This window comes from Amblyomma mixtum, chromosome 4 (genome assembly GCF_055824585.1).
Source record: "Amblyomma mixtum isolate Tamu chromosome 4, ASM5582458v1, whole genome shotgun sequence".
Classification (NCBI taxonomy): domain Eukaryota; kingdom Metazoa; phylum Arthropoda; class Arachnida; order Ixodida; family Ixodidae; genus Amblyomma; species Amblyomma mixtum.
Genome location: NC_143015.1, coordinates 66989476 through 67009308, shown reverse-complemented (window position 1 = coordinate 67009308; position 19833 = coordinate 66989476). Strand labels below are relative to the sequence as shown.

The 19833-nt window shown below is 49.1% G+C and overlaps 2 protein-coding genes across 2 annotated transcripts; both read left to right on the top strand.

The window, feature by feature from the left end:
• Positions 1 to 1441: 1441 nt before the first annotated feature.
• LOC149346732 (uncharacterized) lies at positions 1442 to 10126 on the top strand. The gene is made up of 3 exons (XM_089585435.1): positions 1442 to 1742; positions 7036 to 7952; positions 8857 to 10126. The coding sequence occupies exons 1-3, from the start codon at positions 1572 to 1574 to the stop codon at positions 9077 to 9079; spliced, it is 1311 nt and encodes a 436-aa protein (XP_089441561.1). The 5' UTR covers positions 1442 to 1571; the 3' UTR covers positions 9080 to 10126.
• A 5669-nt stretch (positions 10127 to 15795) lies between these two features.
• Positions 15796 to 17292, top strand: LOC149346731 (uncharacterized). Its single transcript, XM_089541409.1, has 3 exons — positions 15796 to 15807; positions 16155 to 16453; positions 17122 to 17292. The coding sequence occupies exons 1-3, from the start codon at positions 15796 to 15798 to the stop codon at positions 17237 to 17239; spliced, it is 429 nt and encodes a 142-aa protein (XP_089397535.1). The 3' UTR covers positions 17240 to 17292.
• The last annotated feature ends 2541 nt before the right edge of the window (positions 17293 to 19833 follow it).

The following is a 19833-nucleotide window of genomic DNA, read 5'->3' as shown; positions in this document are numbered from 1 at the left end:
TGACGTCAAACCAAGCGTAACCGAACCTTTTCGCTTGTATATCCAGGCTTAACCACAGCAAAGCAACTGCCAATATTTGCAGCAGAAGAAATGCACTTTCGCCTAATACGTTTTAAAACACTGGTATCAAGGAACTCCAGAAAAGGTTGCCGATACAACGGTACAGAAAACAAATACTCTAAGTGCCTGAGTCACCTGCCTTCTGGAGAGGCTATACAGGTAGTCTAATGAAAAGCGCACAGGGAGGAAATTGAAGGTACTAGCAGCTTCCTCAAGGAATCTGCATAAAGGCCTCTCACGAGTGTGTCCAGTCGGTGGGAACAGGGAAGGCAAATGAGCACTCAGACGCCTGATAAGCACAGCTACTAAAAAAGGGTGGTTTGCTGATTTGAAAAAGAAAAACGCGAAACAAGCTGACGCACGAATAAGGCATCTTCCACCAGACTCTAGAGAAAGAAATAGTTAATATATGACGCATATAGGTTCCCGTTGGGAACGCCATTCGAAGGTAGCAAATGTTCTGTGCATCACCTACACTTTCTACCTCGCAAAGTGGAGAACCTGCAGCACATAGGCAAAGGGCATCCTTTTTAAGCCGAAAGCCTTTAATGGCTCATACTGTCGTGACCAAGAAGTGTTAGCAAATTTGTCCGCATTTCAGATTGGTCGAAATGGTCATAACGTCACTGCGCGCGAATTTTGACGGGTGTCCACCGAAATTGTGAGACAATTACTGCGCAATTTCCTTTCCTCTAATACAATTTTCGACTGGTGTCTACCGAGATATGTGAGACAGTTACTGCGTAATTTCCTTTCCTCAAATACAATTTTCATTTCCTTCACTGCGGCCATTCTTTCTCTCTCTTCTTTCACTCCCACTTCCTCCCTACCTGTACGGTGTGGTTCAGGTGTCCACCGAGATGAGAATTACAGCGCCATTCCCTTTCCTCAAAAAGCGTTGCGTTCAAAGGGCAACGCATCGCGCCGAACGGGTGGTGGCGTTCCGTGGACTCCCTGGCAGCGCTACAACACGCTGTCGCGTTCCACTCCTAAAGGCAAAGATTAAGCGTCATTAATTGGCAGTTAATTAATGCACCAACAGAATGTGAAGTGCACAGTCGCGTAGCAGAATGCGACACTCAGGCTTTCGCCTTTCACCACTTTAGCCGCTAAAGTTCCTCGTAATATTTTTAAATCTTGTGGTTTCGAGGTCACTGTAACTGCTTATTTTGCCGCCAGGAGGATTCTCAATCATTCCGAAGAAGGTGATCGCGAGAGCGCAGGCGCCACGCGCTTCGTCGAAGCACCTGGCGCACGAAGCAGCAGCACCTTGGCCTGCCTTAACTGACCGAGTGAGGGAAAGAGCAGCAGAGGCTGGAGAGGCACTTCCTGCGAGCCAGCACAGCGCCCTCTGGACTAGTTCTAGGTAGCATTGGCCAGCACCCTTCACCGAATCGATTGGATTCTGCAACGCCACGCTGGGCGACGAGGTGCCGAACGCTGCACGCAGTGGACCCACGACCGGCTCTGCGTACTCTGACTTGGAAGCCTTCTCGAGTGGTCGGGGCATCATGACGTCGCAGAGGTGTCCCCTGCCCCGTCGTCGCAGCATGCGTGAGCTGAATAGTCTTCGATGGAAGTCTTGGCGGCGTATGGCCCGGAACGCAATCCAGGGTGACGTCGCCGCCGGAGCGTCTTCATCCGCGGCGAGTGACCAGCGAGGGCTTCGAACGGGAGACGAGGTATGGAACAGGTCTCGTGGCTGCTGTCGATAAGTCTAGGTTATGCAATTACTGGTTTAGTTTGGTTTATGGGGTTTAGCGTCCCAAAGCGACTCAGGCTATGAGAGACGCCGTAGTGGAGGGCTCCGGAAATTTCGACCACCTGGGGTTCTTTAACGTGCACTGACATCGCACAGTACACGGGCCTCTAGAATTTCTCCTCCAAAGAAATACAACCGCCGCGGCCGGGATCGGACCCGCGTCTTTCGGGTCAGCAGCCGAGCACCATAACCACTGAGCCACCGCGGCGGCTTCTTGCGTTGGCTACGTTGCGTTGGCTACGTTGCGCTGGCTACGTGGCTACGGCAAGTGCGCTATGGACGATACTAGGTTCGAGAAAACTTCGCTTCTTGCACTGCCGATTCCGTACGCAAGTAATGCAAGCAAGCCTGCATTTCTAACCGCAACGAACTCGGCGCTTATACAGCCTGCCGTGCAAAATGTGTTCACGTCGTCGACCGAATACACCGATTGCTTTCATGCTATATGCGAAAAAAAATAAAACATTTCAGCAGAGGCTTTGCGTGCAGTATACGTATGCCCTCAAGAAGTTTGGTATCGAGCCATGCTTCGTGGCTTGTTATGCATCGCTAGTGTTCTAGATCTTTTGAAGGTGAAGGGAACTCGTCTACTCATTTCTCTAAATGTCCACGGTTGCTAAAAGAAACCCACTAGATGGCTTATAAGCAAACCCTTTCTGGGCTCTAGTCTTGACAAAGGGTGTTCACCTACAATGCTCGCGGAGCTACTGGATCTATTTCACCTTCTGCGCCGAGTACTGATTTCTTGTAGTATTCGCAATCAGCGTGGTGAACGGTCGAGCCGAAATGTAGCACATCTGTAGTGCCACCTGTCGTGCATTCGTATGCCTTTTTGCCAAAATGCGGCCGTGGTGTAGGAAGAGGTGGCAGCACCACGCAGGTGGCAACCGTTTCAGCCTAATGGTTACCAGCACTCACAGAAGGCAACGATTACATCGATTTCGTGCAGCAGGGGGAGTCAAGTTAAGGCGAAAGCCTTTAATGCCTTATCGTTGTCAACAGAGCTTGTCAGCAGAGGTGTCATGCTATTGACGGGTGTCCACCGAGATATGTGAGACTCACTCCCACTTCCTCCCTTCCTGTACAGCTGTAACGGAAAAAGAATGGCACAAGTGAATAATGACCGGAGCGAAAAACTCGCGACACGCGGCGCTATTGTTGCTGAGTACACCGACAGCGAGAGTGCCAGGAACATTCCATTTCCTGAAGCGGGGCGGCCGGCAGAAAGCAGCCCACCTAGGCATTCGCCCATCAGAAATGCAGCATCTTAAACGAACGCCTGTAGATGTGTTATCAGCCAAACCATGTGCTAAAGTGGCTAAGCACATAATCCCGTTTTATTTGTTTTTTTTTGCGCTGGCGTGGCGAGCAACGTTATCTTTATACCCGTTTTTCTTTAAAAACGTGCTGGGGATGCACTGTCAAAAGTGGGCTGTCAAAAGTAATGTGTGGCAGTGGCTGCTTTCGGATGTGCTGTTTTCTGTCGGCCACCCCCACTTTAGAAAGTGGAATGTGCCAGGCACTCTCGCTATCTGCGCATACGGCTACAATAGCGCCGCGTCGCGCAATTTTTCCGCTCCGGTCGTGAGTCACTTGTGCTAATCTTTTGCTGTTGCAGCTGTACGGTGTGGTTTGGGTGCCCACCGAGATGGCCGAGAATTACTGCGGTACTTCCTTTCCTCAAAAAGCAATGCGTTCAAAGGGTCAAGGCATCGCGCCGAACGGGTGGCAGCGTTCCGCGGACTCCCTGGCAGCGCTACAACACATTGTCGCGTTCCACTACTCAAGGCGAAGCTTAAGCGACATTAATTAGCAGTTAATTCGTATTTAGTTATTAATCAGTAATTAGTCAAAAATTAGTAATTTGTAATTACTTAGTACTTATGTGTGACCTCATCTAGTGGTGACGTCACCAGTGCCACAGAGGCAGTCAGTGATGCGGAAAACGCTTTCGCCTCTGCGCATTTTACACAGTCAAAGTACCCCCCTGAATTTTTTGTGGATTAGCAACGTTTCTTCGTCACCATTTGGTGGCCGATTTCTGATAGTAACCTTATCGCTCTTTTTTTTTTTAGTTAAAATTTGCCAGGGGTGTGCATTACAGATGTAGGTAAAATGCTCAAACGCCCCTTACGCTGTTGAAGAAGCGTCGAGGTACGATCTTTCGTAGTCTCTCCTTCTGGGTTCGTGCGTACATTTTTGTTTTAGGCTCAGAGCTTCCCCCTGCGATACTATTTTGCGGTCTCTCTTAGGGTGTGTTATCCACTATAGGGCAGCTCTTGAAGTACTTTGAGTTTGCGTCTTTACAATTAAAAAATTGGCAGTGGTTTAGCTCTGGTTAAACCGGGTAAATTGCGTAAGCAGTGGTGTGCGCGTTCTTCTGGCGATTCTTCGGCGCGTTGCCTTCGCCTGGTAGCATGGAGGCGTTCCTGAGCAGTCAGGTGTTGAGATTCATCGGTGACCGATGACGTGGGACCACTCTGCGAGGTAGAACGTTGTCGCCGAGCTGCATCCTTAGCACGACGCTTTGCAAGGCGTTTTTCACGCTGTTCTGGCGTCTCTTGTGCACGTTGTCGCTTCTCCTTGGAGGACTGCATAGCATTCACTCCCAGGCAAACGCTCATTTATAGACGCTTAACAGCGCGGAAGCATGGGCGCCGCCATATTTGGTCACGTGACCATTCCGCCACGCTGCCAGGGAGTCCACAGAACGCCATCGCCCGTTCGGCTGTACGCCTTGCTCGTCGGTAAATTGGTTTTCGAAGAAAGGAAATGTATCTGTCTCGCATATCTCGGTGGACATATGTACCTCGCCGTAACGGGAAGGGAGGTCGATGGGAGTTAACGAAGACACCGTATTCACTAGACGCGCTTTTGTTCATTCCAAACTACCGAGCTGGCGTGGAGGAGTGGTTAGCGTGCTCAGGGGGCACTTTGACTGTCTAAAGTGCGTAGAGGCGAAAGGGTTTTCCGCACTACTTTGACTGCCTGTGTGGCACTGTGGTAATCAGCCATTAATTATACTCCGTTTCATACATAGCAGGGAACGCTGCTAAAGCTAGCGCGCCTGTTCGCGCAGGCTAAGTCCTCAAGCAAAAAAGAGTTCTCCATACAACCAAAGCGAAAACAAACATATTTCGTAGAGATAAATCTTAAGTGGCGAGACTGGCACCTCCTGGACCTCGTTTTACTTGCCCCATTTTCGTCTTGCGACTCGTCGACATTTCGAGACGCAAACGTACACGTGGCGGTATGATACGCGGTTGGTACGACGAATCTGTTCTACTAAATCCGCGCCCAAAAAGTAGTTCACATTGCGGGAAATTTATGGCCAGAAAGCCCAAACACTGAGCGCCTCACAGCTTAGACCGTGACTTTTAATGCTACCACATGCCGCCGCGGTGGCTCAGTGGTTATGGTGCTCGGCCTGCTGACCCGAAAGACGCGGGTTCGTTACCGGCCGCGGTGGTTGAATTTCTTTGGAGGCGAAATTCTAGAGGCCCGTGTACTGTGCGGTGTCAGCGCAAGTTAAAGAACCCCAGGTGGTCGAAATTTCCGGAGCCCTCCACTACCGCGTCTCTCATAGCCTTAGTCGCTTTGGGATGTTAAACCCCATAAACCAAACCAATCTTTTTATACCGCTCTTTGTATTCGTCCAAACAATGACCGGAGTTTCGAGAAGAACGAATGATAGGTGGCCCCATTTTCTGCAGCAATATTGTCAAAAAATGCTTTGTGGAAATAGGATCATAACCTCCCCATTAGCCCCTTCGCCCCATTATTATATTTAAAACGTTGCACAAACAGTCTAAATAAGGTAACTATAGTCGGATACAACTTAGGTGAGCAGTGGAGCTCCGCCCACATTCAGCCTCCGCGCACAGAATTCCTTCAGGACAAAAAAGTAGTTCGTTGTCAAAATTTTTTTTGTTACCTAGATAAGAAGCTAATCACAAAAAAATGATCAAGGTCTAGAATTCTGATACCTGGCTTCTTTAATAAAGTAAAACTTTAAACCTGACTTCATTTTCTGTTGAAACGCAGGAAGCCTGGGACCGTGGCCCAGTGCTAACAACTGCTGTTTTTTTTTTTTAAAGTCGTATTCTACTAAAGGGTGTGTGTGCAAATAGTAACTTAGCCAAATCGAATGCGAATCTAATTGCTAAAAACTGAATAGAATATGAATCGTATTGTGATAGAACCTAATCTAATACGATCCGAATATTATTACAAATATTCGCTACTAGTGCGATTAATCGTACGAAACGAATAATCGTGCGAAGCACCAAACTGCTAACGGCAGTTGCGGTACGGCTCTATATGTAGTGGAGTAGCCATAGCTGCCCGAGGATGCAAAACTGATCTCCACTGAGGGGTGGACTGCACGAAGCCAGTACAATAACTAGCCGCCGCAATGGCTCAGTGGGTATGGTGCTCGGCTGCTGACCCGAAAGACGCGGGTTCGATCCCGGCCGCGGCGGATGAATTTCTTTGGAGGAGAAATTCTAGAGGCCCGTGTACTGTGCGATGTCAGTGCTCGTTAAAGAACCCCAGGTGGTCGACATTTCCGGAGTCCTTCACTACGGCGTCTCTCATAGCCTGAGTCGCTTTGGGACGTTAAACCCCATAAACCAAACCAGTACAGCAACTGACCGACATGTTATACATATAGGAAAATTACCTTTTGCTACTGATGACAGCGCCACAGCTCAGAAGATGAGAGGAGCTGGAGCAACGTTTGCGCCATGGCCTCCGTGGTCGGGTGTGAAAGAAGGGTTTGCTAAACCTGCCTGAGCCCTGCTTTGTCACCCAATCTCGGAGGCCATGTATGAGCATTATGAAACCGCGAATCAACTCTGCCTCCCGCGCAGAAAGATGGCGGCAGAGCGCTGTGAGGCGTAGTAGTAGGTCCTTCTCTTGAAACAGTCGACGAAGAAAACTACGGCTTGCCTTATTTCTCGTTCACGCCAGTTGTTTGGAAATTATTCGAAAAATTCCAAATTTATTCGGCTTTTTTAAATAATCTTGAACATGCGCTATTTGATTCATTCGACGAATCAAATAGGAGGATATTAGATTAGTTCCAAGCTCTGATGAGACAGGGCAGAACATAATTTGAGGCGTTTTAAAGAAACCGGATAATGTGCCTCGCCCGCCCCACTAATCTATCGCGGGCGCTCTGAATTTACTTTTTTCGTTTTTCTCGCACGCAGGATCACGGCGCTCTTCAAGTGCTCGCTTGCCAGGCAAACTGCGGTCCAAGCCTGTGGATTAAGGTGGTCCTGCTAACAGCGACACGTGAAGTCTTTACTGCAGTCATCTACCTGATAGCTACGCAGTGGATTCGCGTCCCACTCGGCGATTTTTTCCGCGCCACAACCCCGAGGCTGCAGATGTACCACACGGATCTGCCCCTTTTCCCTGACTGCGAACATGCGGCGTGCCAGAAGTACAAGGCTGGCATACAATCTTCCCTCAACTGGCCTAAAGCCCCACGCGAAAATTTCTACACATATGTGTGTGACGCCTGGAGGCAGTACCACCATATGACCTCCGGTCTGGGGCTCAAGTCCGAGACGCTGGAAGCGCTGACCCTCAGCGTGGGGCTTCGCGTAGTGACCGAACTAGGCTGGATGGCACACCGGGAAATCGTTGAGGCTACACATCAACTCCTTGGTCTTCCTTGGTCATCGCACAGCCGCCGCTGCCTAGCGGAGGTTGAAAGCAGAGCAGGCGTGGCCTGGTTCAGCCTTTTTCCCAACGATCTAGGAGCCGACAGTCTGATTCAAGATATCCGAGACGTTCTGCTTGGTGTCGCGATGCGCCGCAGCGGTGCTATGTTCCACATGACCGCCAGGAAGGAAACCTCCTTGTTGGACGTCGAGAACTATCTTACCAGCGTATTGCCAGAGCCTTCCCCCGGGAATAGCTTTTTCAACAGCTGGATGAAACTGATGAAAGTTCAGTGGAGGCTGCAGCGGCATGACCAGAGAAACATCGGGAAGCCCAGGTCCGTGCTGCGCCACAAATGGAGCGTGCATGTCGCGCTAACAGCCTGCGAAGAGTACTCCGTGTTCCCTCTGTACCATCCGGACCTGCCGCCGGCAGACAACTACGGCGGTGCAGGGAGGCTCTAGAAGTACTTTGATTTGGGCTAGTTGGTTCATATCTTGAAAATTCGGACGGCGCGAAAACAACAAAGACAAAGGAGACACGAACACCACAGGACGAGCGCCAACTTGCAACTGAAGTTTATTGCACCAGACCCCTACATTTTATGCATCACCCCAGCCGCATCTCGCAAGCCTATCACACATCAAAACGAAATTGCCATCAAAAGTCCTAACACCGGAAGTAGGCGCAACTATTACAAACAGATATGCATTCTGCACTATACACATGATAACATTTTCCTTATTTTATAAGTCTCAAGATTAGAAGAGCGCGCAACCCACATGAAAGCAATTCATTCTGAAAAGAAATACAAACGCTTGAACAAGATTTTACGTTTTATCTTTGACGCTGGGAGGTTTTCTCAATGATTTTGACGCTAGAAATAGTTCATTGACGCTGGGAGGTTTCCCTGAAGGTTTACGTTTTCATGTCCACCAAAAATTTTCCGCGTTTGTTGTTGGTCATTCTTTCATTATCGCAATTTGTGTTAAATCAGGATTGTTGAGTTTGTGCTCTGGTTGCCTTGTTCAAGCGTTTGTATTTCTTTTCAGAATGAATTGCTTTCATGTGGGTTGCGCGCTCTTCTAATCTTGAGACTTATAAAATAAGGAAAATGTTATCATGTGTATAGTGCAGAATGCATATCTGTTTGTAATAGTTGCGCCTACTTCCGGTGTTAGGACTTTTGATGGCAATTTCGTTTTGATGTGTGATAGGCTTGCGAGATGCGGCTGGGGTGATGCATAAAATGTAGGGGTCTGGTGCAATAAACTTCAGTTGCAAGTTGGCGCTCGTCCTGTGGTGTTCGTGTCTCATTTGTCTTTGTTGTTTTCGCGCCGTCCGAATTTTCAAGCAGGGAGGCTGCTTGCAGGTGAAGTTCTCGGAGAACTCTTCTACGCGCCCCCTAACGACCAGCAGCAAGTGGCTCGTTACAACTTCGTCATTGAAGCCAACGAGACTGACGATGCCCTGCAGGAGTTCCCACATTCCTCGCTTTGCAAAGGGGCAGTCTCATGTCAAGGGAACTATAACAGGCGTCGACAGCTGCGCAGGAGGCGATGCGAGTCGTTCCGCCATGGATGACAGGCCTTTGCAATGGAAGAACACGGCTAGCGGTCCAGTTCAAACAGTCCATCCAATGGCGGCTCAGATTTCCATGCGCCGTTGGCCCACACGCAACGATATTCGTCGACAGACCGCCTCGCAAGAACATGGCCAGTCTGAGTACAACGAGGGCAGCGAAATGCTAGCCCTAAGAAGCAGTTCAACACCCCCCAGTTAGCGATGCAGTCGATGTGCTGCGATGGTTTCTGCTGGAGGTTTCATACCGGGTGACGTCGTTACAGCGCTGGACGGTGTGTGTGGCGAGGACGGCTTGGCTTAATCCGACGCTCCCCTGACACTCATTCAGCGAAATCGAGCCTCATGCAAGACAGGCTTTGCTTTCGTGCCTTCCTGCTACGCCCTCTGCTCAACCGGAAACCACATGGGCGAGCTCTATGGAAATTCGGAGCAGCGTTGCAACGTCGCCGCCAGAGCACTTGTGGAGTTCATGAGAGCCTTCCAGTGTTACTGTTATAGCGGTTAGCCGCTGACGCTTTCTTTCTTTTTTATCGCTGCGGGCAGCTTTTTGGTGTCTTCGCAGTAATGCGCACGCCCGTGTTTTTTTTTTTTTACTCCATGATTTCTACATGTAGACCTTTCATGATCATCATTATCAGCCTGACTACGCCCACTGCAGGACAAAGGCCTCTCCTGTGTCTCTCCAATTAACCCTGCCCTTCGCCAGTTGCGGCCACCGTATTTCCGCAAATTTCTTAATCTCATCTTCCCACCTAACTTTCTTCCCACCCCTGCTACGCTTGCCTTCTCTTGGAATCCGCTCCGTTACCCTTAAGGCTGGGAAACTTCTCTTCTGCAGTCTGTCTTGTGGACACGTGCACTGCCCCATCGACACACGTGTGTGTGAATGCTGCAAGTGAAGCGGGCAACCGTCGTCGGAGGTATTCCGCCCACGGGAGCTTCTCGCTCTCCCAACGCGCTTTGCATGTGAAGCCTGTAGCGGTATCCCCGTGTCTTACAGTGATCTGAACAAAACTATAGACCCTTTAATAAATCCATCCTCCCGAAGTTCGTTTGATCTGCAACTTGTTTATTATAGCACTGCCTCGCGGTCCACCTGCCTGATATGGAGGTCAGCGGGTAAAACATGCATGCTCGTATACCCTTACTTGAATTGAGGTGACCGAGTTGCGTGTCTGCCGACTGTACAGCATGCATGATCCGCGTTTAGGGTGAACTCGTGAGTGCGCGGACGTGGTCTTCGGAGCGCAAGTGTGCCCGTCACAGCCGCGTGTTGACATGGTAGATTACGCGAAGCAGCACTTCCGTGTTTCCTTGAGCGTGTGCAACGTTCCTTCGGTGCGCTTCCATCTCGAGCGCTACCGGCGCTTCGAAGCGCGCGGCCGTGCATTCGCGTGTTCACCTTAAGGGTGTACCATACTCTGCAGCGTGCAAAGTTTGCCCATACCGCTACTACTTGCCTTGTTTAAGTCATCAGTAATTAGCTGAGATCCCTACCCTGATTTATCAGGTATAGGGCATCAGTAAACTGGAGATTCCTGAGGCGTTCTTGATAATGTCTGAAACATGGCTCCTTTTCCAGTTAGCCCCACTAGCACGTACCCGCGCCTTGTAACACTATGCGCCTCGTCACGTTCTCTGAGTACTCTGACACCACATTCAGTTTGGGCTCAAGTGCTTAAAGTAGAAGGGTAGCAGACAAATTTGTGGACGATGGACGAATGGATGACACATGGTGTAACGAAGGAACTGGACTTCCTTAAAAATTGCAAACAAATACACACAGAAGTGACAGAAAGTTGAGTCAGCTAACAAAGCTGAACTCACGACTTCCCGTAAGCCGGGGTTGTCTTCACTTCTCGAAGCTTCCCGGCCAAAAAATTGGCAGTGGCTTAGCTCGGCTATGCCAGGATATGCGTAGCGAAAGCGAACGCAAAGACGAGGCAAGCGGTGTGACGTCATGCCAAACGGCGGCGGCGGCTCCGCGGCGAGGCGCGCGGTGGGACGTCATGCCAGGTGGCGCGGCATCCGCCAGCGGCGGCGGCGGTTGCTAGGCAACGGCTCAAAATCGGTCTCTGTGCCCCCTCGGAGCACCGCCACAGCGAAATCACAAGTTCGTGGCCAGTGTAGCTTTCGCGACAAAGCCGCATAACACCACCGAACACGCTCTTATAATTGGAAAGCCCGAAATTTTTGGAAGTGGGCGGTAGCGCTGAGGAAGCGTGTAGCCTCAGCAGATCGCGTCAGGCTGCGTCTCCCTCCCCATACATTTTCGATAGGGCTCGAACCATGTCGCGCCGTCGGTCTGGGCGCGCCGCTTCACCGAGGTCGAGGGGAGAGCGGGACCAGGCCCGTGAACCCTGCCGCGCTCGCGACCGCTTCCGAGTCCATTCGAGAAATTTCTCTCCCTTCCACGTACACGCCGAAAATGTCCGGCGTTGGTTTGGTTTGGTTTATGGGGTTTAACGTCCCAAAGCGACTCAGGCTATGAGGGACGCCGTAGTGAAGGGCTCTGGAAATTTCGACCACCTGGGGTTCTCTAACGTTCGCTGACATCGCACAGTACACGGGCCTCTACAATTTCTCCCCCAAAGAAATTCAACCGCCGCAGCCGGGATCGAACCCGCGTCTTTCGGGTCAGCAGCCGAGCACCATAACCACTGAGCCACCGCGGGGGCAACTGCCCGGCGTTATCCATAGCTGCCTTACAGTACCTGTTGAAGCGAGCGGCAAGACAAGTATTGAACTGAAGTCTTAATGGCATCGTTGCACCAGGCGCTGGCCGCGATAATAACGCACTGCCTTAACGCTCTGCACTGAGTTCTGAATGGCAGCTCGGATGTTCGAAAAAAAAAATAAAAATGTTTTCGCAGGGTGCAGCATAAACAGTTGGATGTAGCGCAGACGCATATCAGTGGTAATGAACAAACTGCGTTTAAATTGAGGAAGGACATTGGACCGAGGTCGTATGCCGATACATGACCGGTGTAAATCTAATGCCAATCCACAAGCAGGCGGCTGTTACGACCCATCTTGAGACCCGCGATGAAACGGTGGTGGATTCAGCAGCGGATATTTCGAAAGGTCGTTGACCCCCAAGATGACCCCACCAAAAAGAATGACCAGCTGGGAAATGGTCGATGGATGCTCTTCCCACGCTCGGCTCGGTGCCAACGATCTTCGAGAAGCAACCGACGACAGGGGAAGAAAGGTTGCCCCTCGTCTGAAAAAAAAACCCGGAACGAATCAGAGGAGGCCGGCAAAGCTGCGGCTGCGACGTCATCAGGCCACACCTGTGTTCGATGGACGCCAGCTGACAACAGTATGGTTGCCTCGCAGTGCGACAGAGAGGCGGACTTACGCTCCTCTTCGCCAGTTCCCACGTGTGGGCTCTCAACAGGTGTCTTCGTTGGCTGTGTCGTGTGGTGCCGATCTTTTGTGTCACTATGAATTGCCGCCTGGTGAAAGGGCGGAGCCTTGGGCTATTTAACCTGCGCCCAAAGTGAGTACGAACGCTCTGGGCCCTGGGTAAAAGGCTCATCCAGTCGCTCGAGGTCATGAACTCTTAACTTTTGATTCCTTGCTGTTCTTTTGTAAATTTATGTAAATAAGTGTCTTAGTTTCTTGCTATATTAAACCTGCTTCTTTTTGATATCCCCAATCTTCGAAGCTTCAGACTTTCCTCAGCCCGACGACTCAACACGCTACCAAATGGAGCCCGGGTTCGAGCTTTCCTGTGCGCCACAACACGGCCTAGAAGTTTGACACAGCCAACGACCTCGGGCCTGGCTTTTAACCACAGTTCTGTCGCTTGGGTATCTACTTATCGAAAACTGCTGCAACAGAAATTGCACAAGTTTATAAAAGTGCAGTTGCTTTGCTCTAAGAGAGATTCCTGACAGCGAATAAAAAATTAAAGGACAGCGTAAGACAGCGGTCGACCGACAAGATCGGATTATTATGACCAAACTCCTTCATGCTGTGATTCCCACGAACAGGCAATGCTTCGTACTTTTGCAAATAAAGCTATCGTAATCATCATCCCTATAACGACAGAAGCGACCGCCTGCGTTTAGCGTAGACAGTACAAACAGGTTCACAACAAGAGGTAGGTGAAGGTCAAATGCTGTCTGTCTTCATCGTTTTCGCTGTGATTGTTGCCCTCTCCTAAGAAGTTTTTTCGTGTTATCGCTTTTTCTCGCATTCCATCTACAACCGTTTAATTTCTTAACCAACGGTTTGTTTGGGGATTGGTTTATGGTTTATGGGGGTTTTACGACCAAACAATGTTGGATGTTGCATGCCGACCGTCGGAAACTTCGAAGCATTGCAGACATTCTGCACACGGGAAGGCGTCTCTGTGTTGGCAATAACCCAAAGAGGAACTTCACCACAGGAGTTTCGCGGAGTTTGGAATTTACGCTGGCTCTTTTAGTCTTACGTGCGATGTAACCCAATGACTGCCAAGACGAAAGAAAAAACACAGCGCAGATGTACAGGATATGCCTGCCTTTTTAATAGCACAGAGACTAATGCAGACAACAAGAAGGAAGCTAAATTTATAATCTGGAGGAATAAAAAAGAAAGTGGCATCGATTAGGAATAAAATGCGACTTCAGGATGTTTCGTTTGGAAATGTAAACAAGAAATGAACATGGGCCAGACATGATATGCGCATAGGGCACATAAACGATGGTCTATTATTGTGTCAGAGCGAGTATCAAGAGAAAGAAGGCACAATCGCGGACGACCCAGACTCGGAAGGAGTTTAGGGCATTGGTTGAAATGACGTAGCTCTAAGACAGGAAGGTTCCCTTATAAAAGTGATCTACGGACTGTCTATAGACTTCTTATAAACTCGATTGCCTTTCTATAGATGTTTCTTTTTGTCCATTCATAATCTATAGAAAAAAATCTACTAAAAGTGCATGACTATAATTCTATGATTACCTATAGAGTGCCTATAGAGTTTGTATTGCCTTTAGACTAGACTATAGGATTTGTCCATAAAACGTCTACAGACTTTATAGACAAAAGTCTATGGACAGTCTATAGACTGTGAAAATAAATTTTTGTAAGGGTTTTGAAGTTGTGGGAGAAGAAGCCTTCTTCTTCTTCTTACACACGTTGAAGAACCCCAGGTGGTCGAAATTTCCGGAGCCCCTCACTACGGCGTCCCTCATAGCCTCAGTCACTTTGGGACGTTAAACCCCAATAAACCAACCAACCTTCTTCTTACAGTGCGCTCCACTTTGCTGTCATGTTGATGAAAACTAAGCAGCTGGCAGATCATGTGACAACGAACATTTATGTAAAACTTTTTTTATTTCGTTTAAAACACATGCTGTATTACATTCGTAATGTCGGAGTGCTGCACATGTTGTGTATAGTAAATATCAACAGCAGCACCCACTATGTAATATGTAGATGTGGAAATTACAAAAGAGGCCTTCAGAAGATGAATCCACGAATTAAGAGCCATGATAGCAGCTCACCACTTTTTTTCCACAACATAACTCACATGCTTGATTACTGATCTTGCCAAAATCTAGTCCAAACTCTCATTACTCGATAAAAATCTACTCCAATTCACTTAGAATATCTGTTTTTAAATATGACGCAGCTCTCATATTAACGACAGCAAAAACCCATTGATTCCTTACATGGGAACATAGTATTGACAGGCTGAATCGGCAAGAGCATGGCGCGTAAAAAACATGCAGAAACCAGACCGCGGGGAACATGACCCAGCAGATTGTGCACAGTTTAGCGCTGTTAATTGAATTTCGTAGCGACGGTGCGTCGTTGAATCCCATTTAATGTCATAAATAGCGCAAAGGGTAGTGACACAAGCACTATAACGGACGACGTGAGGGCTGTCGCCTCCACTTACGTCACCGTTTTTCTGCTATGTTGCCGATTCCCGTGTACCTACCAGATAGACCAATTTGCCGCACTTCAGTGGTATTGCAAAGCCTTCATAATTGGAGAATAGCTTTGTGCTTTGTGGTCCTGTCCAGAACCACTCGCTTGTCGGTTGTCGGTTAAGTGTGTACGTCCCACTCCAGGAGTGCGACCCAGCCTTTCCTTTCACATCGCTGAACGCAGCCTGCGAACTGATTCGGTGCACACACTACGCGGAAAGATCGCACCTACACACGCAGCGGTCTCGTGTGCTCTGCGGCTCTGGACCGGAATGGCCAATGACCAGACACGACTACGCGTCGCCCTTGTATTACCACGTCAGTCGTTATTCGTTCAGCTTTTCTTTTTCTATGTTTGAGTTCGCTTAGAATACCCCGCCGTAATCTGTCTTCGCTGGAGAGAAACATGAAAAAAAGAGAGAAGATTTAGTGGAGGCAGTGAAACATCAGTAAGCAGGAAAAGCAAAAGGAATCTGTGAAAAAGGATGGAACGAGTCCTGTAGTGTCTACCTTTAATAGGCACGCTCGTAGCATTCCGTCACGTTTTCTGATAACCTTAACTGCACCGCAAAGTTCAGATGAAATACCCGATTGTTTACGAAACAGGTGTCCGACCTCCCGCTTGTTATTTGCGTCGTCACCGCCACCAATGGGGACTGGCGTAAGGGAGAGGGTGGTCACCTCCTACGGGTATAAAAGCGGCTGGCCATGCTGGGAAAAGATAAACTCGCCCTTTCTGCCATCATCACATTCACATAGCTCCCGTTGGCCTAACTTCACCTTCCAAGAACCATGAAGACCCTCGTAAGTTGCACCGTCTTGTTCTGTCTTCAGCGACTTCGTTTCGTGCAGTGCTCGAGCCCTTCCTAACGGCGTCCCTCATAGCCTGAGTCGCTTTGGAACGTTAAACTCCATAAACCATAAACCTTTACCGTATTAGGCTGCGATATATACGCCATTTCGTTCCCAGAGCTGAGCTGATGTAGGTTCATCATTCGTGATGCTTCAATCCATGTTCCTTTTCCTCTAATCCTTCAAGACTCGATGCTAATGAGAATGCATTCTTTTCATTTTCGCGCTTAAATGAGTGAAGCTGGAAATAACAGACCGCCATAGCTTTAACTAAAGGCTGATGCCACCTCTCGTCCAAGAGTCCTGAGACTGCTCAACAGCGTTCTCAATGTCTTTCTGTACAGGCACTCACTGTCGCCTGTTTGTTGGTTGCCGGTGCCCACTGCGGCGCTGTCTACACCTACGGCGTCCCCGCCGCCGTGGTGCACGCACCAGTGGTGCACGCACCGTTGTTGCACCAGACCGTGGTCAGGGCACCCGTGGTTGCCGAGCACAAGGAACTGGTGCACGTTCCACACCACGAGTACGGCTACACCATCGAGAACAGCAAGGTCGTCCACCCAAAGTCCACCGTCGTCCACCACGACGCACTCACCGGGTGAGCAGAATACGGAAGCCGCATCGACATCACTTGCCTCATCGAAAGCTATTGCATAGCCTCAATGCGTACTCGATACTCATAGCAAGTTTATGATTAATATCTGTGCACCATATGTAGAGAACTAATGAGGTGCTTGTTGAGAATACGAGGTTGATCATGTACATAAGTCTACTAAAAGGATAAATGTCTTGCAAAAGAGATAGTCTTGCGAGGTGCTTTATATATATGATAGAGCTGTTATTGATTAAGAAGTAGCAGCTCACAGTGACAGATAAGATAAGAAGGTGCAGCCTTTGTGGCTTCACTGATTATGGGGTAGACGAGCGGCATGGAAACTACTCTGGCTTTTTTCTATCTGCCGTACAACGTTTACCCTCACTGAAGATAATCATGGCTTCAGTGAGCCTCTGGACGCCCAGTGACACACAAATGGGCACGTATTTATTGGTTTCTGCATACAACCAGCAGCTAAATCTTAGGCGAAGCAGCATGTGTCGTTCCAAGACGTTTCACAGGTGAAAGGCCAGTGTACTTTATGCGGCAGTTGAGGCACTTAGAGAAGATTGGGAAGGCATGGGATAGAATTAGGCTACACTTGAACAACGTGTCCGTTGTGGCTGTTCCTAAAGGCAGCGTTATCATCTTTTTCCGTGTTCACTGCGCAGCCTTCCATACCAGCAGACCGACTACCACCACGCCCCGGTGCTGACCGGATCCCGGAGCTCCGTGTACCACAGCCGACCAGGATACATCCAGGAGCGCACCAGAGCCTACGTCTACTGAAGAGCTTCCTCATCAACGATCACCCCTACCCCATAACCGATGACTCGATGAGAGCCCTCAACTCCTCTTACCACCACCTACTTTCTGAGAAGGAATAAACGCTGATATCTTTCTCCCCAACAAAGCTCTCATTAGTGTATTCCTGGGAAAGATCGTGTGTGCGTGTGGCTAAAATAAGACCTGTACACCTGGATGAGTACGGGGACGTGCAAACTCACTTGCCATCACGCGTTATTCCGAAACAGCACAAGAACAATGCCCCAAGAGGAGAAAAAACACAGACGCTATGTTCTTTTATTTTCTACAAGAAAACATCCCCAGCCATTCTGTTCCCCGCCCATTTCCACTTACTGACGCTCCCGTTTGTTTGTTTGCTTGCTTGTTTGTTTGCGTGTTTGTTATTTATCTGGCTATTGATTGTTTGCTTGCACAACACTTTCGTTGTGTGTCAATTGCTGTCTGTCGTCTCTTTTTGTACGCTACAGTAGCATATCAAGCATCGTTGCAGAAAGACGACTTTTCTATAGCTGAGTTATTGCGACAAATTGCTGCATACGAAATTCTGCAAGTCCGCATGCTAGGCACGCTGCTTTATGAGTTCAGTTGTGTCGAGTTGCAAGCTACTGGCAGGGTTAGGCTTGCGAATATTCTGCTGGAATTGCTCCACCGCAGCCGCACTTCATTGCAAGGGTTTTGGCACAGATCGGTGACCTATAGCACAGCTGCGCCTCCACGCTCACGAGCGCCCACAAAAGTCATCAACTGCTGCTGACGCCATTTTGAGCCCAGATCAGTGTCTCGGAGGAGTTTTAGAAGAAGGCGGGAAGCCTCCTTCCTATAGTTTACTATCGGATGAATTCATAACAACAGATAAACATGAGAGGAAGAAGAGCGTGAGACAGGCGATGCGTTATTTTTTTCTTTTGTGTTGTGTTTCCGCTTCCTCCTGATATAAATATGGTCTCTGGCCTATGGCACAGCAACTCCTCGCACCACCCGGCATAGAAGGCAGGAAGAAAAATACGAGCGCCAACCGGTTCAGTTACTAGCATTGTATCACCGCAGTAACGGTGAATATTTTGAACGGCGTTTGTACTAAAACCACCTTGAATGTTGCCAACTCTGTGCATACACACAGCAACATCCCCTAATGTCCGCAATATGTGTGTTAAATGGTAAATTTTTGCAAGCTCCTTCAATTGTTTTCTCGTGCACGTCATTCCCTCTGCAGAGGGCTGTAACCCTGAGCGAAGTGATCTAGTCCTTTCAAGTGATAAACGTTTTAAATTAATGGGCCGTGTCCATCACAAATCAATGGGCCGTGTCCATCCATAGGCCGTTCAATACATCACAGCCGAGAGCAGTTCCTTTAGTTGCTGCTAGATCGCATTTTGTGCGTGCGTGCGTGTGCGTGTGCGTGTGCGTGTGCGTGCGTGTGCGTGTGCGTGCGTGTGCGTGTGCGCGCGCGTGTGCGTGCGCGTGTGCGTGCGCGTGTGCGTGCGCGTGTGCGTGCGCGTGTGCGTGCGCGTGTGCGTGCGCGCGCGCGCGAAGAACCTAGAATAGTAATGGGGACACTCTGTTGCCACTAAAACCTGACCAGAGAGCTTTCGAGCCAACTAGGAAAAACACCGCAGAAGTATGAGGTAAGCTTAGTGTAGACGAATCCCAAAAAACACAGCACATATTGACGAGATGGTAACAATTGTATTTTTATGCATAATCTACAAGCTCTGCACCAACTTGCAGCACAGCGTGCTTTATGAGGTAAGCTGCATTGCAGGGACTTCCCCTCCATCTGCTCCTGACTTCATTTCTGAAAGCGCTAAGTGCAAACGTGATTCTCAACTTGTTGAAAAAAAAAACGGCTGCTATTCGAAAAAACCTTGACCACCAGTTGTAAGCCTGCAGCCTGACCGGAGCCAACAAGGCTAAGTACTTGGGATCAGAATTGGCTTGTTAGAACATGATCATACGCAAGACAACAACAAGGCTCCCTGTTCCAGATTGCAAAGGAGACCTCGACATAAAGGCTCGCAAAGACCGCAGATCCTAACTGCTCTAATTAACGAAGATGTTTAGCATGGCGTATACCACCAACCACCATCATTTACCGCGGCCACCATCCACCCATGCGCATGCGCAGACGGCTCCGAGGCGCACTCGCATCTGGCTTGCACCCGGCTTATCGCAGTTAGGTGGTATAAACTATGCTAAAACTCATATCTCACTCTCATATCTCACCTCCCTCAATCTCGGCGAAGTATGTGTTTCAAAGTGGCACACCATATGCCATTAGTGCATGCCCCCTGGCTCGGTAGCTCTCACTGCGCATGCGCCTGGGGCGCCCATTCTAGCCGGCTATCTTTCTTTCCGGCTTTCTTTCAGTTTCTGTTCATATTTATCATAAAATAAAGCAGGACATCATATCTTTCAGAAACAAGTACGTCAACAGAAACGTACGATATAGTCTGCGAGTCACTTCTTTCATTTCCAGTCGTGCCCGGACAAACTACGGCACCCAACATATTGATAACCAAATTTCTGCAGTTTGCAATGTGTATCCTTCCATAATTGACGAAGCTGTAACTAGTAAT